Here is a 27,031-nt window from a genome sequence, read left to right as displayed (position 1 = left end):
AGCATTGTGTGTCAATTATAGTTAAATTTAAAAAATGGTACAAAGATGTGGTATATACATACAATGGAATATTATTCAGCCATAAAAAGAAATGAATGAAATTCTGATATATGCTGTAACACACATGAAATTTGAAAATTTAATGCCCATAAGAGACTCTTAAAAACTGAGAACAAACTGAGGGTTGATGGGGGGTGGGAGGGAGGGGAAGGTGGGTGATGGGTATTGAGGAGGGCACCTTTTGGGATGAGCACTGGGTGTTGTATGGAAACCAATTTGACAATAAATTTCATATATTGAAAAAAAAAAAGAAAATGTAATGCCCAGTGAAATAAGCCAGATACAAAAGGACAAACATTGCATGACTCTACTTATATAAGATACCTAGAATAGGCAAAATCATAGAACTAGAAAATATGCTAGAGGTTACCAGTGACTGAGGGAAATGAGGTATGGAGTATCATTATTTAATGAGCACAGAGTTTGACTGGGGTAATAACAAAGTTTTGGAAATAGGCAGTAGTAATAATGTAACAAAACAAAACACTGTGAACATAATTAATGCCGCTGAATTGTATAGTTAAAAATGGTTGAAATGGCAATTTTTATGTTATATATGTTTTACTAAATAAAAAACGTACCAAGGCCAACAATTTTTTTAAATGTAATTTGATCAAGTCCTCTCATCCTTAAAATCCTTCTGTTTTCCTGACTGCATGCAAGATAATTTCTATACTCTTTGGTTCAACAGATCTCTTTACCCAGTCCACGTGCATCCCTCAAGTCTCATAGCTCACCCACCTCTGTGTACGCCCTCTGCTTTATTGTGCAAACCACATCTCCTGATTAAAAGAGTGTTATTTCATATTTCGTGCCCTGTGCTTCTGAACAGTTCTTCCTTCTATGTAAAATACCTCCTTTACTCCTGCAGAGAATGGCTCACCTCCATTCTTCATTTACAACTTAGCTTAAGTCAACCTCTGCAGGAAGCTGTCCTTCCCTACTGATCCCAATCTCATTTAAATGCCCAATTGTCTTTGTTGCCAAAGGACCCATGGTGTATGTTATGACAGTTATCATGTGTAATAGTTATCTGTACCTTTCTAATTTGTACACGTTTCTTTTGTCTAATCTGTATTTCTTCCTCCCAGTCTACTGGGTGTCACATAGTAGGTACTCAAGAAATTGTAATGACTACATTCCAGGGAGTCTTCATCCATGACCATTTTAGAGAACCAGCTCTCCATTCAAAACCAAGAGTGCTGCAAAAATGGTAACATTCTCATACATTCTTTGTTTAAAAATACCCAATATTCTGAGGCTCCACCAACGAAATCAACTTCATATCTACCGAACGGCTTTCACACCCTGAGTCTCTGGGAAAAATGCTACACAATTAGTATTTTGTAAAACCTATAAAGTACTTTGACATCCATCATTTCATCAGAGGAATGGAATATGGTGGAATGAAAGAAGGATTGGGGCAGAATGGAGAAGCTCTAAGGTAGATAATGAGCAAATCAGTGGGGTGTATACTCTCTTTCGACTCTCTTCCTCTTCACCTTCTTCAAGTAGGAATTATGTCAGGTCGAATTCCAGGACTTACCTGCTGCCACTGGTTGCTGATATTTATTTCTTTGTTGAAAGAAGATAGGTAAAAGGGTACTGAGAAAGCTTTTCCACCTCTTTTTTTTTTGTCATGATTCCTGACATGGAAGAAAGGAGGTCTTGGGTCACCTACCCATACATGTTGGGAAATGGACAGCATAATTATCCTCATGTGCTAGAAGTAAGCTACCCTATCCAATTGCAGAGAGACAGGAAACAGTGTAATGAAGAAACGACCACACTAACAATCAGGAATTCTAACTAGTTGTGTAATGTTAGGCAAGTCACTTGATATCTTTGACTCCTGATTTCTTCAGTTTCTAAAATGTGGGCAATTGGCTAATCTTTAGTGTTGTCTTCTGCCAAAAGATCACTATCTGTCAGTATTTTGCATGTTTCTGTTATTTCGCCTACCAATGACCCCATTTCCCCATTCATTCCCCAAACCACTGTAAGGTCTCATCCATGCCCCATATGTGACATAAAACTGTGTTACCTCTAGTGCTCACTGATCTACTTCAACAGCCACAATCTTATTTGGATCCTAAGAAAGAACAATGGTGCTTATGATTCTGAAGAAAAAGAAAGAACATAAAACTTATAATCAATCACTTCTAGCTTGAGCTGAGTGGGGACTACAAACTGATCAGCAAACAATGCCAGACAGTTACTTGGTCAACTGCAGTTATTTTTTATGACTATTCACATTACTGGGAGAGTATAAGAGAATACAGACAACCTGTAGATAACTTTCAAGTCAATTAGAGGGGGGCTGGGAAGTACACTGGTACTTACATTTGAATAACACTGATTCTGCTGTCTTGGGAATTTTAGCTAAATTATAAAGTATATTGGGAAAAACAGGCTTAAAAAGAAGTAGAATGTTTCATTATGTTCTCATCTTGTCACCCTACTCAAAAATTTTCCCTTCTTTCATGAAAAACTGTCATCAACTATCATATTTATGTAAAGTACCAGCCTAAAATGGAGTACTCTAGATTGCAATATTTACCTTGCCTTATCAATTTCACCATACAAACCCTAGCTTTGGGGAGTTCATTAAAGAATATTTGGGGGCTGTGAGCTGTATTAATGCAACAAAAGAAACAAGGAGATAGAAAGTATCCTCAACATTGGCTTTATTATCTATTTGGCTTAATAAACATGGAAAATAAGAGTTTTATATGATTTAACTGACCACAGATAACCAAGGGCTGGTTATTATATAAATGATGAGTAAGGCAAGAAGCAATGTGGTAATTATTATTTTAAGTGCATGCAGGAAGATGTTCTCTTCATAGTTAAGCAATTCAAATAGGAAGGTAAGTATCTTGATATGACCATAAATGTTAAACAAATTAACCTTATGTTCCTTTATCTTTCAAATTCCAGCTGACTCCCCTAGATATCTACTACGCTTCAGAATTCGATGGAAAAGTTCCAGATCAGACAGTAACAGAGGAAGCAATTGGGTGGAGAAATAATTGTCCCCATCCGTATGTCACCATGTAAACTGAAAATCATCAGTGATTTGCAAAGTAATCTTTTTCTTTTTTCCTTAGAATCAAAGATTTCATAAATTCACTTACTGGGATGGGTCTGAATCACTTCCTTTTCGTTTTCTTGGGAGCTCTGTCACATGTGGGCTGAGGGATCCGATAGCTGTTGGTTTTGTCCATGGGCTTACATAACTGGAAACCATGGGAGCAATGCACTCGTTCTTTTCTATCAGCATTCTATCTATGACAGATAAAGCACAATAGGACATCTATCTTTAACATTAACTTCCACTTTATACATATCCCTATCACATTTTAAATGGCTTTACTATCTTGTTATTTTAAAGATATCACCTAAATAACAACATAACATAGAATTAAAGACAAATTACATACACTCAAATATTAGAAATGTATTTGTTAGTCCATATTTTAAAGCTTATTTTCCCCATTTAATTGTAAAAGAATTGTAGAAAGTATAGAAAACATAGAAAAGTAGAAAGGAAGGGGGAAAATCAAATGTCACCATTCTGCTATTGTTAGAATCTATGTTTGTTTTCACTGTCACAAATATATATTATGGTACCAAAAACTTTTTATCTACTGGTTATTTTATTTGCATAGTATCCCAGAAATGAGTTAACAAGGTCAAGGGACATGAATATCTTTAACCCTAAGTTGCTAAATATGACAATAAAATCCTTTTTGTATAAAACGTGGCTTATCAGATGTTTAATAAAATATAAAAATCAAAATCACAGAAATAAAAATAACCTATAGTCCAAAAGTGGGCCTCCCTGAATAACTATAATTCCCTTACTAAAATATAACAAGTTTATATTTATATCTATAAGTTACAACATAGACTGAAAATGTGTAAGTAGTATTAACAAGGAGAATGCAATAACTCTACAATAGTGGCAGATTTTTAATACATCTCTAGCAGTAACCGATAGATCAAGCATTCAAAAACAATGATATTGAAAATTTAATCCACACAATAGGCAAGTTTGGTGTAATAGACATATACAGACCACTATCCCTAGGAGCTTCAAACCCATTGTTTGTTTTGGGTACACATGGAGCATTTATCAAAATTAACAATATACTGGACAAAAAGCAAGTCTCAACAATTTCTAAAGACTATCATACATCAAACATTTAGTGACTTGGTGTAATTATGCTAGACACCAGTAACAAAAAGATAACTAGACAATCCCTGTATCTTTAAAAATTAAAAAATATACCAATAACACCTTCAGATAAGGAAGAATTCAAATATAAAATTATAAAATGTAACTAAATAATAATAATAAAATATTATACATCAAAATACGTGGAGATAGTGAAAGCATTACTTAGAAGGAAATTTTAACCTTTATCTTAAGAAATTAGAAAAAGATATGTAAAATCCAAAGAACTAAAAGAAATACAATGCAAACAATTGCACATCAAAAAGCTACACATGGATTCTTCTAAAAGACTGTATCTCTAATAACTCTATGGCAAGATTTTTCAAGAAAGAGGACGTAAGTAAATATAAGTGAACATGGGTCATAATTTTAGATGGTCTGGAGATTTAAAAGACCATTTTTAAAAGATTTAAAAAGATTTAAAAGATTAAAAATCTCATGAACATTCTTTTCTTTGAAGTTTATTTTGAGAAAGAGAAAGGGCATGCACACACACACAGGGGAGGAGCACAGATACGGGGAGAGCAAGAGAATCCCAAACAGGCCCTACACTGTCAGCGTGCAACCCAACACAGGACTCGATCCCACAAACTATGAGAACGTGACCTGCGCCGAAATCAAAAGTCAGTCACGTAACCAACTGAGCCACCCAGATGCCCCTCATGAACAACATTCTAAATATTTGGAATTTTAGATAGAATGAAAAAATTCCTAGAGAATTTTAACCAACAAAAACTGAAGCTAAAAAAAACAAAGACCTGAATATCACTATATCTTTCTTACACAACTATTCCAATACACAGAAAAAGAAGGAATATATTGGCCCCCAACTCTTTTTTAGTGAGGATTTCATAATTTTAAAATTAAAAACCTGACAATGTGAGTACAATAAGAGAAAATTACAGGGTATCTCATTTATGGACAAATACAAAAAATCTTAATAAAATGTTAGCAAGATTCAGATATGTATAAAAAGAATCACCCAGGATGACCAAGATAGTTTTATTCCAGGAATACAAAACTGGTTTAATATTAATAAATCAATGACTATGATTAGCCAGAACAACAGATTAATGGGAAAATGTGATTATCTCAATAGATATAGAAATATTAATGAAGAAATACTGAAAGCGTGTTCTTTAGAATCAGAAACAAGAACACCTTTTACTACTACTCCTTTTCAACACAATAGTAGAAGACTTGCCAGTGTAGTAGGGAAAGAAAAAGAAATACGAGGTTTAACAATTGGGAAGAGGGGCGCCTGGGTGGCACAGTCGGTTAAGCGTCCGACTTCAGCCAGGTCACGACCTCGCGGTCCGTGAGTTCCAGCCCCGCGTCAGGCTCTGGGCTGATGGCTCGGAGCCTGGAGCCTGTTTCTGATTCTGTGTCTCCCTCTCTCTCTGCCCCTCCCCCGTTCATGCTCTGTCTCTCTCTGTCCCAAAAATAAATAAAAAACGTTGAAAAAAAAATTAAAAAAAAAAAAACAATTGGGAAGGAAGACAAATGTTTTTTGCTATTACTGATAAATCATATGACTGAGTATATAGAAAACAGAAAATAATCAACAGATAAATGATTAAAATTAGAAAGTGTAGGGGTGCCTGGGTGGCTCAGTCCGCTGAGCATCTGACTTTGGCTCAGGTCATGATCTCCCCATTCGTGAGTTCAAGCGTCGCGTCGGGCTCTGTGCTGACAGCTCAGAGCCTGGAGCCTGCTTCTAATTCTGTCTCCTGGTCTCTCTGCCCCTCCCTTGCTCCTGCTCTCTCGCTCTCTCTCTCTCTCTCTCTCTCTCTCTCAAATAAACATAAAACAAAATAAAAAAAAGAAAGTGTAGCAAGTTGGCTATCTATAAGATCAATATATAAAAATCAACTGCCTTTCTATTCACCAGTAATAAAAATATTATTTACAATAAGATACTTAAAAAGACACAATTTACAATAACCTCAAAAAATATACAGCACCTAAAGAAGAAATCTAATAAAAGTGTGTAAGATCTTTGGGGTGACTGGGTGGCTCAGTCAGTTCAAAATAAACAAAAAAGATCTGTATAAGGAAAATATAAAAATTTATTTAAAACAGTAAAAAACATCCATGTAAATGGGAAGATATGCCATTGGATTGGAGTCCTCCATATCACAAAGTTGTCAATTTTCCTAAAATAGATGTGTAATTGAATTCCTCTCAAAAGACTTTTTTCTGGTAGAATTTCACAAACAATATAAAATGTATATGGAAGTGCAGTGGGTCATGAATAGACAAGGAAGGTGGAAGGACTTGCTGTAACAAATATCAGGACATTAATAAAGCTATAGTAATTAAAGTATAGACAAACCAAAGGAAAAGTAGAGAGGGCCCAGACACGTATAAATGAACATCTGCTAAATGTCTGAGGTGGCATTTCAGGTCAATGTGGGGAAAACAGCTTTTTAGTAATTGGTCCTAGGCCAAGTGGTTTTCTCTATGGAAAAGAATAAACCTGGACCCCCTACCTTATACCAAATATAAAACCCAATTCCAGCTGGAGTAAAGACCTAAATATAAAAGGTAAAAATGTAACAGAAAAGACTCTAAAGGAGAGACAGTATTTTATTGGTGGGGAAAGAACTTTCCAAAACATAAAAAGAAACACCAATAAAGACTGATCAATCTTCTTAAAATTAAGTTAATGTTGATCAAAAGATAACTATAAAGAAAATGAAACCACAAGCCACAAACTGAGAGAAGATATGTGTTACACATATAAACAACAAAGGGTTAATATCTAGACTGTCTAAAGAATGCCTTTGCATCAACAAGAAAAAGCAACAACACAGTAGAAAACTGGATAAAAGACTAACAAGCACTTCATAAAAGAATTCCAATTGTCAATACACAAATGGAAAGATAACTCAATCTCATTAGCAATTAGGAAGAGCCAGAGTAAACAGTGGTGATCTACCCATCCCATGGCTACAATGGAAAAGTTTGAGGACACCAGATGTAGGTGACGATGTGGAGCAATGAAAGGTTGATGCTTTGCTAAGTGGGGATGTAAATCGCTACAACCGCTTTGGAAGCCACTTTTGTTATTACCTAATAAATTGAATATTGCATATAACATATGATTCAGCATTCCAGGTCTAGGTACATAGTGAAACTCCATGCATATGAGGAGACACGTACAAGCACTGCTTGTAGCTGAATAACAAAAACAAAAACCTGAGAAAACTGGAAGCTAAATTTCCATTGACAGAAATATAAACTGTTTAGCTACTAAATGAAATATTAACAGCAGTAACAATGAATGAAGTACTGATATCAACATGGATGAATCTCAAACTAGTAATGCTGGGCCAAAAAAAGTGACAGATAAAAAACCTATAGCATGTTTTTTTAAAAAAAAATTATATGAAGTTTAAAAATAGGTAAAACTAATTTTTTTTTTTTTTTTTTTTTTTTTTTTTTTTTTTTTTTTTTTTTAGCAATACCTACAGAGGTTGCCACACTATATAGAAAAGCAAAGGAACACTTAACACAAAAGTCAAAAGTCAGAATTCTCTTTGGGAGAAGAGAAGGTGCATCTGGATTCAATTACTGAAGGACACACAGGGGCATCTAAGGAATTTGTGTTCTATTTCTTAACCTGGGTGTGAGTTCAGATTTTTTTTTTAATTTCTTAAACTACATATATAATTTTTACAAACCTCTATAGGTTACAGTATATCTCACAATAAAGAAGTGGGGAGAGGGGCAACCTGGGTGGCTCAGTCGGCTGAGTGTCTGACTTCAGCTCAGGTCATGATCTCATGGTCGTGTGAGTTCGAGTCCCACATCGGGCTTGCTGCTGCCGGCCTGTCAGCACAGAGCCCACTTTGAATTTTCTGTCCCCCTCTCTCTGCCCCTCCCCCCACTTGCGCTCTCTCAAAAATAAATAAACATTAAAAACAAAAAAACAAAAAAAGAAGTGGGGAGAATAATTTTATCAATGATTGTTGGCCACTTGGGAATTAAGTTTCTGATTTTTGGTCTTGCAAGACTTCTAGGCTTGGACTCTCTTAATGGGAACGATTCAGGATCACCAGATACACATGAGATTAATTATGATTTCAGCTACCAGACTTCAATCTGATGGACTTTGAATGGCAGAACACCATCTGTCTCCACAGAAAATGTGGTGAGTTTCTTACAATAAGTGACAAATCAAGGGGAAAAATTCACCAACTATGAACCATGGTTTATACCAGACCCTTCCATCCACCTCCAGCCTCCAACACACTCAAGCAAGCACACGGTTTCCCTCACATAAGTTCAAAACAAAAATAAAGATATTTTTGCCTCTCATTCTAGGAAACATGATCTTCATATTTCAATCCTACTGCCTTACTAACTTTTAAAATAAGAAATGGACCATCTTTAGACTGGCAGAATAATATTCTTCTTTTCACAAAATCAAAATCTAAACCACTGAGGGTCTTTAGTTGTATGTTCCCTAACGAGTGGGGGAGTACTGCCCCCTAATTAGCTATGTCCCATCAAATTTGGCTATGTCAGTAGAAGTGAATTCAAAACAGAGGGCTTTCATTAAACAAAAGGAAAATATGGGTTAGTGGGACTAATTAGTTCTGGATGAAAAGATCACACAGATTTTTGTTAAAAGGTGACTCACAATTTAAAGAGTGAAGATTTCATTTTTAACCTCCCAGTTTACTTTCAGCCTCTCATTTAGAAGATGAGACCATGCGTTGAGGAACTGAAAGTTAATTCTGCTTTTGTTGAACCCATTTTGAAGGTGTATCCTTCAATATTTTGATATTGTCTTTCCTCACCAAATTGTTACCTCTCAATGGCGAAGATAATATATGTTATTTTTTTCAAGAAAAATAACATTTATACATTTCTATAATACTATTTTCCTATTAAAAAATTTTTTTGCATATAGTTGACGATGTGACATTATAGGTGCACAACATAATAATTTAACATCTCTATACGTCATGCTATGCTCACCACAAGTGTCATTACCATCTGTCACCATACAATGCTATTACAATACCATTGACTATATCCCCTGTGTTGTACTTTTTATTTCTGTGACTTATTCATTCCATACCTGGAAGCCTGTACTCCCTACTCCTCTTCACCCATTTTGCCCATCCCCCCAACTGCCTCCTCTCTGGCACAGCCATCAGTTTGTTCACTGTATTTATAGGTTTATTTTTGTTTATTCATTTATTTTGTTTTTTAGGTCTGCATGAGTGAAATTGTATGGTATATATCTTTCTCAATCTATTTCACTTAGCATAATACCCTCTAGGTCCATCCATATTGTCACAAACGGGAAGATCTCATCCTTTTTTATGGCTGAGTAATATTTGTGTGTGTGTGTGTGTGTGTGTGTGTGTGTGTGTGTGTGTGTGAGTGTGTGTGTGTGTGTATTCACATCTTCCTTATCCATTCATCTATCAGTGGACACTTAGGTTGCTTCCATGTCTCGGCTATTGTAAATAATATTGCAGTAAACATAGGGGTGCACATATCTCTTTGATCAGTGTTTTCATTTTCTTTGGGTAAGGACCCAGTACTGGAATTATCGTATCAGATGATATTTCTGTTTTTAATTTTTTCAGGAACCTCCATACTGTTTTCCACAGTGATTGTACCAATGTTCCCACCAACACTGCATGAGGGTTCCTTTTTCTTCACATCCTCACTAACGCTTGTTATTTTTTGTCTTTTGATTTAGCCATTCCAACAGGTGTGAGGTGATATCTCATTGTGATTTTGATTTGCATTTCCCTGATGATTAATGATGCTGAGCATCTTTTCACCTGTCTGTCGGCCACCTGTATATCTTTGGAAAAATGTCTACTCATGTACTGTAAGAGTGCTAACAATACTGACTCCGTCTTTGGCCCTCCATCTTGTTCATGTTTGCTCAAGGGCCTCTCTTGGGGCTATGTGTTCCGGGCCACTTGGATATTAATATACATACCTTAGACATGCCTGCCAAGACTAGGATGGTGGGAAGGCTTGTTTCAGCCTCTCATTAATCTGTTAGAGATAACATAGACTTCCTTCTTTCCTGATGTACAGGTGGTGCCACAAGATCTAACTAAAAGGTAGCTGTCAGTTAAGTGCATGAAAGCCTTCTGAGGTGTGTGCGAGCCCTTTCATCTCACTACAGTGCCCTCCCGCATATCCCCTCACTCTATAAAATCTGTGGACTAAGGTCTGGACTTTGTGAAGAATAGCTATGCGGACTGCATGGATCATCCTCCTCCCAATTCCCCCTATGTCAGTTAAGTTACCCTGAATAAGACTGTGTAAACTGTATGGCATCGCCTGCTTCATTTTCCAGTTTCAAAGTGCCTTCTCAGTTTGGGGGATACGTTACTGTCCCTCCCCCACTTTCTAATAGGTCCTCTGCCAATGTTTTAACTGGATTGTTGGTGTTTTTGATGTTGAGTTGGGTAATACGTGTTATTTAACACGCAATAAAATAATTCAGAATTTAGGGGTACCTGGGTGGCTCGGTCGGTTAAGCGTCTGACTCTTGGTTTTGGCTCAGATCATGATCTCACGGGTCGTGAGATTGAGCTCCCTGCTCAGGCTCTGCGCTGACAGCATGGAGCCTGTTGGGATTCTCTCTCTCCCTCTCTCTTTCTCAAAATAAATAAGTAAACTTAAAAATGTGACATTAGCATTTTATCTCACTCCGTCCTACATGCATCTCCCTGGTGATGGTCATCAATCTAACAATATTTTTAATGTTTAGCATTTAGTATCAGTTCCTCAAAGATGAAATAAACTGGGGGAAATGGGCAGCTGTTTGGGAATCATAAGTAGGGGAGAGCAAGCAGCCATTTGGTTCAGGCTCATAGTTATAAAGGGATCAAATTTAGAATGTGATATTGTGCTTGAAAGAAAATACACATACACACAGGCACACACACGTTCACAGAATGCAATGGCAGGATGGAAAAATTATATTTTTCATACAACTTAAAAACTTTTGTCCCACTACCTATTTTCAGTGCAGTAGTGTGCTATGTTAAAATTTACATAAAATTTAAATTATCCTATGAATAATTTTGTGTTAAAAATAATTTGTGCAATATAAACATTTGCTTCTTAATTTCTGAGGATCCATGCCCCCAAAACTGTTTTAGTCTGGTTTATCCACTACAAATTGTTTATTCAGGACAGGGGAGGGGAGGGAGAAACAAGTCATTTAACACATCTGAGACTATTTCTTTAAAATGGAAGTAGGTAGGGGTGCCTGGGTGGCTCAGTCAGTTGAGCATCCAATTTTGGCTCAGGTCAGGATCTCGCAGTCCATGATCTTGAGCCCCACATCAGGCTCTGTGCTGACAGCTCGGAGCCTAGAGCCTACTTCGGATTCTGTGTCTCCCTCTCTCTCTGCCCCTCCCCGGCTTGTGCACTGTCTCTCTCTCAAAAATAATAAATAAGCATTAAAAATTTTTTTTAAATAAAATAAAACAGAAGTAATTTCCTGCAAATTTCATTTGTTTGTTTGGGTGAATCAACAACGTATTTGAAATCTGTTTGAAATGAACAGTGATGCTAAGTAACTAGTCCAGCAAAAAAGAGTCCATAGTAATGAGCCATAGTGATGCATAAGGTGTCCATCAAGAAAAGGCACTGAGTTCAATGCCTCTTAATTTTTAATTAAAAAATGTTTTAAAAAATTAAAAATAATTTTTAAAAATGTTAAACTTTTAATTTTGAAGTAATTTCATACCCATAAAAATAATGCAAAGAACCCCCATACACCCTTTAATCAGATTCCCCAAATGACAATATCTTACTTAACCCCAAGACCAGGAATACTCACATTTTGCTAATCGCCCTGCTAATATCCTTTTGCTGGTTCAGGTTGAATCCTGGGTCACATGGCACATTTGGTGTCTTCAGTTTCCTTTCATATTTTTTTTAGTTTATTTTGAGAGAGAGAGAAAGTGCGAGCATGAGCAGGGGAAGGGCAGAGAGAGACAGAGAGAGAATCCTAAGCAGGATCCACACTATCAGCACAGAGCCCAACATGGGGCTGGACTGCACGAACCTCAAGATCATGACCTAAGCTGAAACCAAGAGTTGGTTGCCTAACCAACTAAGCCACCTAGGAACCCCTTCAGTTTCCTTTACATTTTAACATTTCCTCAGTCTTCTTCTGTCCCTGAGGTTTTTGAAAGTTACTGGCCAGGGGCGCCTGGGTGGCGCAGTCGGTTGGGCGTCCGACTTCAGCCAGGTCACGATCTCGCGGTCCGTGAGTTCGAGCCCCGCGTCAGGCTCTGGGCTGATGGCTCAGAGCCTGGAGCCTGTTTCCGATTCTGTGTCTCCCTCTCTCTCTGCCCCTCCCCCGTTCATGCTCTGTCTCTCTCTGTCCCAAAAATAAATAAACGTTGAAAAAAAAAAAATTTGAAAGTTACTGGCCAGTTGTGTAGAATGTCACCCAGTTTGTCTAATACTCCCTTATGACTAAATTCAGGTTATGCACTTTTGCCAAGGATGCCACAAAAGTGATGCTGTGTCCTTCTCGGTGCTAAAAGCCTGCACTTTTCAATGTTATTGCTTCTGGTACTTTTTATTGTTTCAATAAGATTCTGCTCTTCGGGATTCCAAAAGGTGTTCAGCTCATAGAATCCACAAAAGAGGCAAAAGAAAGATTTTTGGGATCCACAGTAAGCTCCAGGACTGGAAAGTTTCGAGGACCACATCATCTCATCTCCCCAAATCCTAGGACAGTGCCTGACACATAATAATAGGGTTTGTTGAAAGAATGAACTGCGTTTCATTTCATTACCCCTAGACATTCAAAAGAGAATCTGAAAGAGATGTGAAATCAGAACTAACAGATTCACCTTCCTGGACTGCCAGAAATGATAAAATTCCCACAGTAAGGAATATGCAGTTCCCCACGGTACTATTTCACAAATGAGCAGGCCTCCTTCCTACCACTACTTCATTCTGTTTTATTTCTGACAGAGGGAAAAATACACTTGATTGTCCATTGGAATAAAGGTACTGTGTAATATGGGATTTGGCAGTCTGAAGTCGCTTTCTAGAACAAGAAGTAATTATTTTATAGGTTTGTGGTAACACATCATAATGAAAATCAAAAACTGTTTATCACGGACTTCTACTGAAAGATGCTTAGTCACTACTGGATAATGTACTACTTGGCACTATTAAGAATAATACCATCGGGGCACCTGGGTGGCTCAGTCGGTTGGGCGTCTGACTTCAGCTCAGGTCATGATCTCATGGCTCGTGAGTTCGAGCCCTGCATCGGGCTCTGTGCTGATAGCGCAGAGCCTGGAGCCTGCTTCGGATTCTGTGTCTCCCTCTCTCTCTGCGCCTCCCCTGCTCACACTCTGTCTCTCCCTCTCTCTCTCAAAAATAAACATTAAAGTTTTTTAAAGAATAATACCATCTGTAGACAGTACTATACACAAATCATGAAAAAGCTTTTGTTGAATGACATATCAGATAAAGGGTTAGTATCCAAAATCTATAACTTATTAAACTCAACACCAAAAAACAAATAATCCAAGGAGAAATAGGCAAAAGACATGAATACTTTTCCAAAGAAGACATCCAGATGTGTCTAAATTAAAACCACAATGAGATACCACCTCACACCAGTCAGAATGGCTAAAATTAACAACTCAGGCAACAACAGATGTTGGTGAGGATGCGAAAAAAGAGCATCTCTTTTGCACTGCTGGTGGGAATGCAAGCTAGTGTAGCCACTCTAGAAAACAATATGGAGGTTCCTCAAAAAATCAAAAATAGAACTACCCTATGACCCAGCAATTGTACTACTAGGTATTTATCCAAGGGATACAGGTATGCTGTTTCGAAGGGGCACATGCACCCCCATGTTTATAGCAGTGCTATCAACAATGGCCAAAGTATGGAAAGGGCCAAAGTAAAGTCCATCAACAGATGAATGGATAAAGAAGATGTGGTATATAGGGGCGCCTGGGAGGCCCAGTCGGTGTCGGACTTTAGCTCAGGTCATGATCCTGTGGTTCGTGAATTTAAGCCCCACATTGGGCTCTATGCTGACAGCTCAGAGCCTGGAGCCTGCTTCAGATTCTATGTCTCCCTCTCTCTCTCTGCCCCTCCCCCACTCACACTCTATCTCTCAAGAATAAACATTAAAACAACTAAAAATTAAGAAATAAAATAAATGTGGTATACACACACACACACACACACACACACACACACACAATGGAGTATTGCTCAGCAATCAAAAAGAATGAAATCTTGCCATTTGCAACAATGTGGATGGAACTAGAGGGTATTATGCTAAGCTTTAAGATACAAAACATGAACATAAAGGAAGGGAAGCAAAAATAATATAAAAACAGGGAGGGGGACAAAACATAAGAGACTCTTAAATACAGAGAACAAACAGAGGGTTGCTGTAGGGCTTGTGGGTGGGGGGATGGGCTAAATGGGTAAGGGGCATTAAAAAAGACACTTGTTGGGATGAGCACTGGATATTATACATAGGGGATGAATCACTGGACTCTATTCCTGAAATCATTGTTGCACTATATGCTAACTAACTTGGATGTAAATTAAAAATAAATTTAAAAAACAAATAAAAACCAAAGCTTTTGCTCAACAGAGATTAAAAATATTCTATTAATGGGTCTCCCCTGGGGCTCATTTGGTTAAGTGTCCAACACTTGATTTTGGCTCAGGTCATGATCTCACTGTTAGTAGATCGAGCCCTATGTCAGGCTCTACACTGACAGAGTGGAGCCTGCTTGGGATTCTCTCTCTCCCTGTCTCTCTGCCCCTCCCCCACTCATGCTCGCTCTCTCTCAAAATAGACAAACATTTAAAAAATATTCTATTATTTCATACTATTTATTAAGAGCTTAATGTAGGTGGGGGATATATTTTAAAAGGTTAAGATTTAGTACTTCCTGTCAAGAAGCTTATGATCCTAAATACGTTTGTGCAAATGGGGGTGTATAGACATAAACCAAACACAGAATGAAGTTAGATCTAGATGCAGGTACAAGTTTATGCTGCAAGAACACAGAGGGAAGAGCACCTAATTCTGTTTGGGGGAAGGGAATAATGCTTAAAAGCATGTTTTCAGGCTAAGAGAACATTATGAACAGGTGGCAATTCAGTAAAATCCTATGCCGTCATGAACAACGTTTCGTTATTCAATCAATGAATACCTATCAGAGTCAAGTTTTAGAAAATGCACCTCCTGGTACAAGTCTGATGGATAAAATTGGGCTTTTTCAAAATAAATTTTACCTTTTCACATATGAAACAAAATGCACACTAAATTGCCCTATCTGACCAGAAACCAGATCCCTAGACCATCATTCACCATGCAGAATGCAGATTGCCTAGAAAATTCAAAATAAGGATGAGGCTTAGATTTACTGAGATTTCATGAAAGCCCCTCAAGATTTATTTATCTATGAATTCTGACCACGCCTAGAGGAGGCAGGAAAGAGTCTCTCAGTGACCTCCTTTCCTGTGTTGTCAATCCCGACAGCCAGCCAAACCCTGAGGAAGAGCGGGTATTTAGCCACATTAGTCTCTGAAGCCAGCCAACTATCCTGCTTAAAATAAAGGGTGGATATTAAGGTACAGGGGCTTAAATGTGTCGTTTTCCAAATTTCCATCTGTTCTCTCAGACAGAATGTGTCGACAGACCCTTCACACTGTAACTGTTTTTGAACTCAATTTCAGACCCCAACACATACCCTACTATTATAGAAAAATTGCACCCATTATCGTTTTCCTGTGATTTCAGCCTCCGTGACCTTGGGAGAAGAGGAGAATTTGAATTTTGATTTAAAAGCAGGGTTTTTACCTGGGTCTACCTACAAGGAGAAAAATGAAGGAAACCATATGGATGCCCAGACAAGGTCTTCTGATAGAGATATTTTGCATCCACTAATAAATTGGCATCCTGCTTTTCTGTGCCAAAAAAACTGACGTTTAATGTCTCTTCCTATGATAATAGGGTTGTACTGGTGGCATCTCCACTATTCCTTTCTGTTTGTTGAAAAGTGCAGCATCTTTGGCGAATGGGTGTGGCTTGGGTGAAGGAAGACCAAGAAGCAATTCTAAGTTATATTTCAGGAAAGTTTATTTTCTCGTGGCTCCGTCCAGTTACTGCATTTGAAATAAAGCTTTACTCGGCATTTGCCCCTGTGAAAAATAATAACGGGAAACCTCACTAAAATGGAGTCACTAACATGGATTAAAATCCACTAAAAGTCACAAAACGTGGATTAACAGTCACTAAAATGGAGATTGAGCTGGGATGCTCTGACGCCCTGGCACTCCTCAACTGCAGACCCAATAGGAAGAGACGGGCCTTGCACCTGGATGCTACTTTTCTATCCTCCCCCAACAAGCCAGTCAATGAGAGACAGTCACAGTCGGGCCAATGAGAAGCCACTCCACTGCCAGCTTCAGTTCACTCCAATGGACTTTTGTTTACAACAGCCTTCACGACTTCCCTCTTTCCTCTAGAAAAGTGCATGCCTCTCCTTTATTCTTGAGAGTTGCCCTCGGTTTTCTGGCAACCTGCTTGTCCCAGCTTGTAATTCTCCTTTATTCCTGAGTAAACCCATCTTTTGCTAATAAAATAACTGGCAGTTTTATTTTTAAGGTTAACACTCCAGGGCACCTGGGTGGCTCAGTGGTCAAGCTTCCAACTTCGGCTCAGGTCATAATCTCACGGTTGGTGAGTTTGAGCCGAGCGTCTGCTCTCAGCACAGAGCCAGCTTTGGATCCTTGGTCCCTGTCTCTCTCTCGGCCCTTCCCCCTCCCAAAAATAAATAAACTTTAAAAAAAAAGTTAACATTCCATTATTCAATCTAAAGTGAGAGGGCTTCGAATTTTTAATGTGACCTAAGAAACAGGTTGAAAACGTTAACTCTTATTCAGTCGCCACATTGCCCTGCTGCCTGGGTATCTGGCCCCTTTGCACAGACATTTTTTTCAATCCTTGTAGCTTTTCCATAGAAATTTCTTACATCTATCATCATTTGTAAGGTTGGAGAGTCATAGCTTCCGCTATCTGACAGGTTTCCCAAAGTGAAGGCTTTGATACTGTCACATAGATAATCTCAAAAGCTAGCTGCTCCCCCATCACTTCCCTTTCCCTCTGCCCAGCCCGCACTTCCTTACATAACACAGCAAGGAGAGCGCTCTTTCTTGAGTGGATGGACACAATATATTGGGGCAATTTGAGGAAGAAATAAGTGGATATAATTTTTCCTTTAAAATCTATTTGGACGGGGGCGGGAGGGGGGGGTCGGTATACAGACGAATGTTTGTGTCTCCCCCCCCACATTCATATGTTAAAATCTAATCCCCAAAGTGATCCTGTTTAGAGGTGGGGCCTTTGGGAGGTATTTAAGTTATGAGGGTGGAGCCCTCTTGAATGGAATTACTGCCCTTATCTAGAGGCCAGAGAGCTAGCTCATTCTCTCTGCAGTTGGCAGTTTGCAAACAGAAAAGCATCCTCTCCAGAACCTAACTGTGCTGAAACCCTCAGACTTCCAGTCTACAGAATTACAAGAAATAAGCTTCTGTTGATAAAAAATAAAATAAAATAAAAATATTGTTTATGAGGTCTATGAACATGAAAAATGCTTGTGCAATGTTTTTTTAAAAAGCAGGATGAAAGGCACAGAGACTATGTAAAACAAGATACAAAGAAAATGTATATTCAGGGGAGAAAAAAGCCTGGAAAGAGACACAGTGAAATGTTTTCAGGTGTTTTGTCTAAATGGCCAATCAAAGGATTTTTTTTTCCTCTCTACTTTTGTATATTGTTCCAAATACAGAAAATATACAATATACTTATTGTTATAAGACATACAACTGAGAAAGAAAAGGGCATATATATGGACTACTGGGGAATAACAAGTACATTAGTACGACCTGACATCGTGTGAAACATTAGGAAATCAAGCTGGAAAAGTAGATTGCACTAGTTCATGGAGGACCCTGCATGTCCCACTGACAGAATCAGAGCTTTATTTCCAGGTAGCAGAGAGCTAATGAAGTTACCTAGCACTGCATCTCAGCCCATTTCTTGGGCCAGTCCTCATAAGGCAGCAGGTACATCTGTACTGTTTACCTTACTAGGAATTAGTCTTCCTGTTAAAAAGCTACAACTTTCACTCTAATGCATTCTACCTTTGCCCAACCTGAATGGCTGGTTTCTTACCTGGGTTCCTATTTATTTCTGTAATGAGGCTTATGCTCGGAGGAGCCGTACTCTGAACCCTTTCCAGCTGGGCTGGGAAAATAAGGCTTTGATGCCAAGCACAGAGAAAGCCAAAACCCTTTCATAGGGAGCATAGCAGGATTCCACCCGTGGATCAACCACCACGTATCTCAGACATGCTGTTGTAAAATCACAGAAGGATCAATCTCTCCTCTGTAATGAGGAAATTTTATTCTTTTGGCCATGACTTCAAAAGTAGCAAGAATATCTAAAAGGTAAGTCCTAAGGATGGTTCTTAAGATGACATCGTGTTAGGGGAGGATGGCTCAGATACGGTGAGAAAGAAACCCAGGTAGAAGACCCTGGGGCAAAGTCTAACTACCTCAGACTTCATAAATGAAAATGTAGTTAGCCTTATTTTCTCTGTTAATTTTTATTTTAAGACTCTGTTAATTTCTTTGAGTTCCAACTAGTACAGGGGAAACCACATACTCCTAGATTCCACGGATGCAGAGCTTTTGCTGGCATGTGATTTTGTCCATGATTACACAATAGCTGCAGAACCAAAGCAGAGGAAATAGACAATTTTACTTGCCCAAGGCCAGTCCCTTGCCAGGGAAGTATGCAGAAAGTCAGAGGACAAATGAGTAAGTGATGTCCACATCACAGTAAAATGGTCCATCACGGAGTACAGCCTGGGTAGGAAAGCAAAAGACAACTCAGAAGAAGCTGAAAAGAATAGGCAGGTGGTTGGAACGTTTGCATAAGTGGGAGAGGGTCAAAATAGGAGACTATAATCAGCAGGGAGAAGTTCAGACTTTGGGATTCAAGGCTCTACATAAAAGGTGCCCACAGGGGTGCCGTAGTGAAGACAGAGTACGTGGGAAGAGAGAAGAAAGACCAAAGTTTCCCAGGATGGCATTAGGGAATGGACAGGAGAGAAAAATGTCTAAGAATATACAGAGGTAACATCCTGAAGAGAAACAGATGATTAAAATGAGGACAGAAGGGGCGCCTGGGTGGCTCAGTCGGTTGGGCATCCGACTTCGGCTCAGGTCATGATCTCACTGCTGGTGGGTTCGAGCCCCACGTCGGGCTCTGTGCTGACAGCTCAGAGCTTGGAGCCTGCTTTGGATTCTGTGTCTCCCTCTCTCTCTGCCCCTCCCCTGCTCATGCTCTGTCTCTCTGTCTCAAAAATAAAAACATTTAAAAAATTAAAATGAGGACAGAAAAGGGTGAAATAAGCCGAAAACCTACATGAAAATAATTGACAGTGGGAAATAATTTCTTAAGATGGCAACGAGGCTCAGATAATTCCAACCTCACTTCCTGGTTCCGAAATACACAAGAGAATGGGTAGCTTCCACAATTCCCTTATGATCAGTACCTTCAAATTTGGGCTGATCACATTACAAATAACCAGGGAATTACTGAAGTGAAAAAAGAGATACTTTTCCCCTTTCAAACTGATTAATCCTGATAAATTGTTATACTGGCAAAGGAGCCTTGGAGAAGAAGAGGTAAGAATAGAGACACTCTCGTAGTTTCATAGACTTCTGGTGGGAATGACAATGGATATAACCTTTCTAAAAGGCCATTTCCATCCTTTGATCCAGAAATTCTATGTCTTTGAGTTTATCCTAAAATTATTAAAGATGCACATAAGGGCTTTTATGCATAGATATTTGTTAAAACATTACAACAGTGTAAACCTGAAAACAACCTAAAGGTATCAACAAAGCATCAACTAAAAAACTAAATGTAATCATGGGATGGACTTCTTTGCAGCCTTTAAATAATGTTTTCAAATGATTTATGAAATGGTAAATACTATACACAATATTAAATTTCACATGTTTTGTGTTCTTTATTGCTTTAAAATATAGTATATGAATAGGAGATTTGGGGTCCAGTAAAGCCAACAGATCAGGAAGTGATGCGAACAAAATGGCAGAACTCTCACAGTTCCCAAGAGGAGGGGCAGGCACACCATTGGAGGCAGTGGCACATGGGGAAGCACCGGGGTCAGTCAGGTGGCAGAGGGAAAGAGAGGGTGTCTGTGGGCAAGAGTCATTATTGTGTTATTTTGTGGGGGAGAACAGGTGGACAGGCTAAACAGCCTTAGGATTGGCTAGTTGGAGAAATTTCAGCAGGCCATGGACAAAGGGAGTGTCTCTAGCTGTCTGTTAGCTGGCCCAGGAGCAGTCAGGACACCTGGATAGTAGTCCAGAGTGTGAGATCTGAAAGAAAGGAGGTCGTTGGGATGGAGCCTCTGGATAGGTTGGTCTGAATTGGAAAAGTACACACATAGGCAAATTGTTTACTATCTCCAGAAATGGGTTAATCCTGGGAGAAGCAGTCTCCATATCTCAAAGCATCTGAATACAGAAAATTAAAAATATGGTTAAACATTTATATTTTCCTTAATTTAACATTTGAAAGTAGGGGCGCCTGGGTGGCGCAGTCGGTTAAGCGTCCGACTTCAGCCAGGTCACGATCTCGCGGTCCGTGAGTTCGAGCCCCGCGTCAGGCTCTGGGCTGATGGCTCGGAGCCTGGAGCCTGTTTCCGATTCTGTGTCTCCCTCTCTCTCTGCCCCTCCCCCTTTCATGCTCTGTCTCTCTCTGTCCCAAAAATAAATAAAAAACGTTGAAAAAAAAAAAAAAAACATTTGAAAGTAAAAGTTTTTTTAATTTTCTGTGACTAACACGTTACTTTTTAATTCAGGAAAAAAAAAAAAAAAACCATACCACAAAAGTTCTGTGTTATTCACGAGCCTTGGGCATTTCCTTGAAAGGATAAATGTATACAAAATTAAAGAGTCATGTGTGCAACCCTTATATTGTTTTTTAAACCCAAAGAACAAATACGAACTGCTGATACTGTGAACTTAATGTTGCTTAAGATACGAGAACATACTGAGCCACTTTCACAGAACATTTAATGTTTTCCTAAAGAGAAGGGACAGAGAGTTTCTAATCAACTGCACAGGATTCCAGACTGACTCTTGTCCTAAACTGTATGTGAAAGATCTGTTGGCAAAGTATTCAAGCGAGTTAAGAGAAAACTTTTCACAGGAGTCACCTGCCTATAGAGAATCTGTTTATGGATGAGGGGGAGGGGTAAGTGTATGGATTTCAGCAAGTGGCAGCCACATGACTTCAATCACCTCTACATGCCACACTGGATAACTGATTGAAAGCATTAGTGAGGTGCCATGTTTAATGCTTTCTAACTGTGACATTACAGCCCACAAAGGGCTGTTTTTTGTGGCGAGGAACAGCCCCTACTCTGCCAAAGGCACCTGCTTTTTCACGGGGAGGAAGTAGATCCTGAAAACCTTTACTGATTGCTGAGCACTCTTCTCCTAAAGGCAGAACTTCCTGACTGTATGGACTTCATAAAATATCCACCAAGGATCCTAACTCAAGTTGAAGTCCCTGTTGCAGTAACATTGTTCCACATACAACATGAGTAGCCCACCACCTCCGCCGACCGTGGGACAGGGAACAGTGACACGGCACTGGGCACAGCAAGCACATGTTTGTCCGAGCCCCCTCGACTCACCAGGTGGCTCTAGGTAAGGTGCTTCACCTCTCTGTGCTTTCCTCAGCTGTGAAATAAAGGCTGATACAGACTAGACTTACCTTACAGAGCTTCTGTAAAGAAAAAGAATGAGGTCAATGTTGAATCCTTTTAGAATCTGTGAAGTTCGTTGGATGAAGTGTGTTATCGGGTACTACATTACTTATTTATCCGAGTTGAGAATAATGGGCTTCTGGCAAGGTAGAAACCCAAACGGACACGGATGTGCATCTATCTCCATCCTCATGCAAATGATCAGATGAAACGATGGTGTAACTGTTAAAGATAAATAACTAAGGTCCCAGTCAAATTAAGGGTCAGGCTGTCTGCGGAGCTAGAGTAAATATGAAATATAGTGCCAGATAATTCAGATTTCCACATGAAAATCCTATCTAATAGTAAAAAAATTAATTTCTCCTACACCTTCGGAAGAAGGAAATGTGAGACATTAATGACTAATCATATACTTAATTCAAAACTGTGATCACTGCTTGGGTTAAAAGCCATGTGCAATGAGACTATTCAATATGCAAACAACTAGCAGTGTGATTATTGCCCAACAGATTTAATTATTTCCTTCTATTGTGGCTCTCCACTGAATTTAAGATGACCTGTAATATAAAGTCTTACATAGCATAGCACAGCCTGGCTACCGGCCTCATCCCATGCTGCTCTCTTATTCATGAGCCAGACAACAGCCACAGGGCACTAGGTGACACTCCCCAGTCATACCGCATTCCCTCATGGCTCTGCCTCCCTGGGCCTATTCCTCCCTTGCCTGGAATGCCCTATTCCCAAATCAGAGTAACATAAGCTCTCCTGTCAAGACATAGGTCAGATGTTAACTCCTACAAGAAGCCTTCTCCAACCACTGCCCCCAAACCCGCCACCTGACCGAGGCCCCTTTTAGGTAATATGGTGACACTTTGCAATTGATGCCATCATTGAACTTATCCCACTTCACTGTAATTATCTTCTTACTAGCCAGTCTCCCTCATTAGACACAACTTCTTGAGGGCAGGGGCCATATTTGTATTTCCAGTTTAACCCAATCCCTGACACATCACCCACACTCAATAATTGGGGCAACGATGGATTGTTCCAGAACTAGTATTAGGTCAATTCCTAACTGTTCATAATATATTAAATCTATATTTCTACCTACTTATCAAAATAAATTTCTAATGAATGAGTTCAATGTAGAGAAATCATAAAAGTATAAGAAAAAATATGTGAGTATTTACATAATCTTAAAGTGAGGCCTTCTGAAGGGTGAGCCCAAAGGTAAAAGCCATGAAAGAAATTACTACAATAAAAAGTTAAAATTTCTGTATTCAAAAACCACCATAAGATTAATACATATAAAAGAAACTGGAGAAAGGCTTCTCCAAAGCTTCTCTTTGCAGTCCACCCTTCCCTTTACTACCAACCCCAGGCAGAGTGACTTCACTGTTACCTAACCATTTGTTGGCATTTTCTAGACTTTATAAATAGAACATGATATATGCCCTCCTGAGTTGGCTTCTTTTCCCCATAATGAGTTTGAGATTCATCCATGTTGTTGAACATATTCGTAGTTTACTCCTTTTTATTCCTTACTCCTTTGGGACATTTGACATTTTATCAATTTAATTCATCTGCTCATGGCCATTTGGCTTGTTTCCAATTCTTGGTTATTGTAAACGAACATTCAGGCACAAGTCTTTGTGTAGACAAATGTTCTCATTTGTGTTTAGTAAGTACTGAGATGTAGAATGACTAGCTTTTAAGACAGGTCTGTGTTTTACTTTTTGAAAAACTGCCAAACTGTGTCCCTAAGGGTTTTGTGTCATTTCCACCAGCTGTGTAGGAGGGTTTCAGTTTGCTTCATATTCTCAGCAAAAAGGGACATTGTCAGCCTTAATTTGATCCATTCAAATGAAAGCATTGTGCCATCTCACTGTAATTCATATGATTTCATGACATTTCAATTATTTGAAAAGTTTACTCCTTGGATGACCAAAATATCTCTCTGTAATTTTTAACCATCAATCCTATGTCTAAAAAGTCTAACAAGTTTTCAGTTCAGCTGGGGAATTGTACAGGGAATTGTGTTAGAAGCCAGAGAGGATGCAAAGATGAATACATCATGGTGTTTGCTCTCAAGTATCTCAGTCTCACAAGTAAAGCAATAACCCAACTACAAGCTAGAACAGAATTGTCTTTGGAAGAGTTTGGGTCACAACATCCTATAAAGACTTCATGAAGGAAGCGTCATCTGAGATAGTCTGTGTATTGTAGAACTCCTCAAACTTTGGCTGAAAACCACAATATCGCACACTTTTGTCCTAAATCCTTCTCTTCCCTAAACCGGACCATGTGACTCCCTCAAACATCACCCATAGGATGCCCTGTCGTGAGCTTGGTTGTTCTGCACATACTTGAAACTAAAAAAATCCTTTGACGTGTGGTGTGATCAGAACAGAACACCCAGGAGTTGTCTAGCCCACAGAGAAGACAGAACTCTTATTGATGATGTTTTGCCTATACTTTCATTATTTATAGGACTACATTAGTTCTTATTTCATATATTGGACCTTTACTTTATATAAATGAATGAATAAACAGTGTAATTTTAGAACTGTAACTGGTGTTACAGATGGTCTAATATAACTCTCTCTGTTTTCAAGAAAGAAAAAGATTTCCACAGTTGATTAAGTTCTTTGTCCTTTATCATACAGCCAGAAATTGATGGAGAAGGGACAGACCTTTGAGTCTTCTGACTCCCCAACAGGGCTTTCTTTGAGTAAATCCAAATCTGTCTTTGCTTCAGGTTGTTGTTAAGCCACATCTTTACTTTTCACACATCTGCAGTTTTTCTTTTTTATACTTAGATACTGGCCCTTTTTTTGGCTGTTAAGTTTAATCTTCTTTGGCACCACCCTAACAGCATCTTTTTGGATTCAGATTATATCTAACAAATTGACTAAGCCTCCTCAAAATATGCCATTTGCAAAAGTGACCAGCATGACATTTACATTGTCAAACCAAATGTCTGGCTGGTGTGTTGAACAAAAAATCCAAAGAGAGAACAGTGGGAAATTTACTCACTCTGATGAAATACAGCGTAGGCAGAGTGAGAGCCCAAGAGTTACAGTGGATAGCAAAATGTTGACACTAGGGAAGAGCTCTGAATGGTTGGAATGGACTCAGAGAATCACTCAACAGATGGGAAAACTGACCTATTTGGGTTGGGGACGGTGGTCTGGGAGTAAGACTGTGAACCATGCACAGTTGTCAGAGAGCCTCGGGGGTTAAGCTGTGCTAGCTGCTTGGATTGTTGGGCCTCATGTCTTAAAGTGAACTTGGGAACTGCTACAGTCTATAGGAATGATGTCGCTAGCATTGAATGCCACACAGGGAAGTGGGTGGGCCATGTTCCTCAATGCCTCAAGATTGTGCACTTTTATTCCCTGGTACGCCTGAACATTGCCCTTTCCCAATTTTGTCCCTCCCCGCCATTTCACCACAATGCCAACAGCACTCCAGCCTTGGGTTAATACCTGATAGAACTCCCAGGATACACAGAGGATCTGTCAGATTTTCAGTTCCATGAAACAGACGTCTTTTGGGTCAATGCCACCTTCCCAGCCCCACAATGCGGTGCCTGCTTCATAGTAGCTTGATGAATATGTACTGTTGGAACAATATGCAGGACACGATAGGATCACAGCTGACAAGTTCTGCTCACCAGGTGACTATCCCAACAGGGGAATACACCAGCTCTTTCCTACCACATCTTTTCTACCTGGTTGTGCTCCAAACTGGAGAACAGGCTTTTTGGTTCTTTCTGGGGTTTGAAAGTCATAAACTTCCTATCTCTCTCATATTCAACTGGTCTGTGTTCCACTCTGAACACTGTGCCCTCATAACCAGAAATGGAGAGCCTTAGTATATACTGTGCAAGAGGTCCAGGGCACCTGTGCATTTTAAGGTTATGTTTAGTACACACTCCAGTAGGAGGAATATAAGCAAATCCATATCCTAACTCATACATGCTCTGGAATATATAAGCCTTTGCACTGGGCAAGCCTGGGAATCACTGGCCCCTCCTTACTAGTAGAAGGGATGTGTCACATAGATAACCAGATCCTCGCCGGTTCATTTTAAGCCTTAAAGGACATGGCCCACTCACTTGCCTGTGTGACATTCAATGCCAAAGCTGTCATTCCTATAGACTATAAATGGTTCCTAAGTTCATTTATTTGTTCACATGTTGTTTCTTATTGATGGGTTGGGGAACTGAAACATTTTCCTAGCTAAATTTCTATTTATTATTTGATTCTACTATATTTAAGTATTGCCTCTTATGTATCTGTTTTGATCTAGGAAAAAAAACTACTTTTGATCTTAAGATAAAGATCACTATAAAATTTTTGAAGAAAATCCTAAAAAGATACCTGTTTTCTTAATTTACAATAGTACCTAAAGAGGAGGAAAAAGGAACAAAAGAAGTCATTTTGTCAAATAAATAAATATATAAATAAAAGAAAAAGAAGCAAAACTTAAATACAATAGCCTCTTCCGGAGAAACGGTTCTCAAGTATGTCCACTTTCAATCACTACAGAAATTCAAAAAGAACAAAATATACTTAGAATGAATTTTCATGCCACAGAAGGCAGTCCTCTGTCCGACTAGCTTTTAGCAAGCAAGGTGGGGCCTTTTTGGAGAAAATAGTTGGAATAGTGACTGATACATTGAGGAAGGCTGTAAACATAGTGTGTCCAGATTTCAGTAAGACACTTTTTCAGAGATGGAGAGTAGTGAGCTACTTGAAGACTCCATTACAACCTTGAGGTTTAAATAAAAAAAAAAAAAAAAAAAAAAAAAAAAAAAAGATGGATGAGAAGTTTGAGGCAAGAGCACCAG

General features: G+C 38.9%; 1 protein-coding gene across 7 annotated transcripts in view; it reads right to left on the bottom strand.

Moving 5' to 3' along the window:
• BMAL2 (basic helix-loop-helix ARNT like 2) overlaps positions 1 to 27,031 on the bottom strand; it is a 121,954-nt gene that overhangs the window by 74,945 nt on the left and 19,978 nt on the right. For 4 of the 7 annotated variants that reach the window (XM_078449986.2, XM_078449981.1, XM_078449985.1 and 1 more), the window contains exon 2: positions 3,198 to 3,344. In XM_078449986.2, coding sequence (XP_078306112.1) covers positions 3,198 to 3,344 — 147 coding nt within the window. Of the gene's footprint in view, positions 1 to 2,104; positions 2,142 to 3,197; positions 3,349 to 27,031 lie in introns of those variants that run through there. The other 3 variants (XM_078449983.1, XM_078449982.1, XM_078449987.2) reach the window with 2 other exon arrangements.

The sequence above is a fragment of the Panthera onca genome, chromosome B4, assembly GCF_046562875.1.
Source record: "Panthera onca isolate mPanOnc1 chromosome B4, mPanOnc1 haplotype 2, whole genome shotgun sequence".
NCBI lineage: Eukaryota > Metazoa > Chordata > Mammalia > Carnivora > Felidae > Panthera > Panthera onca.
This window is presented reverse-complemented; position numbering and strand designations above follow the sequence as displayed.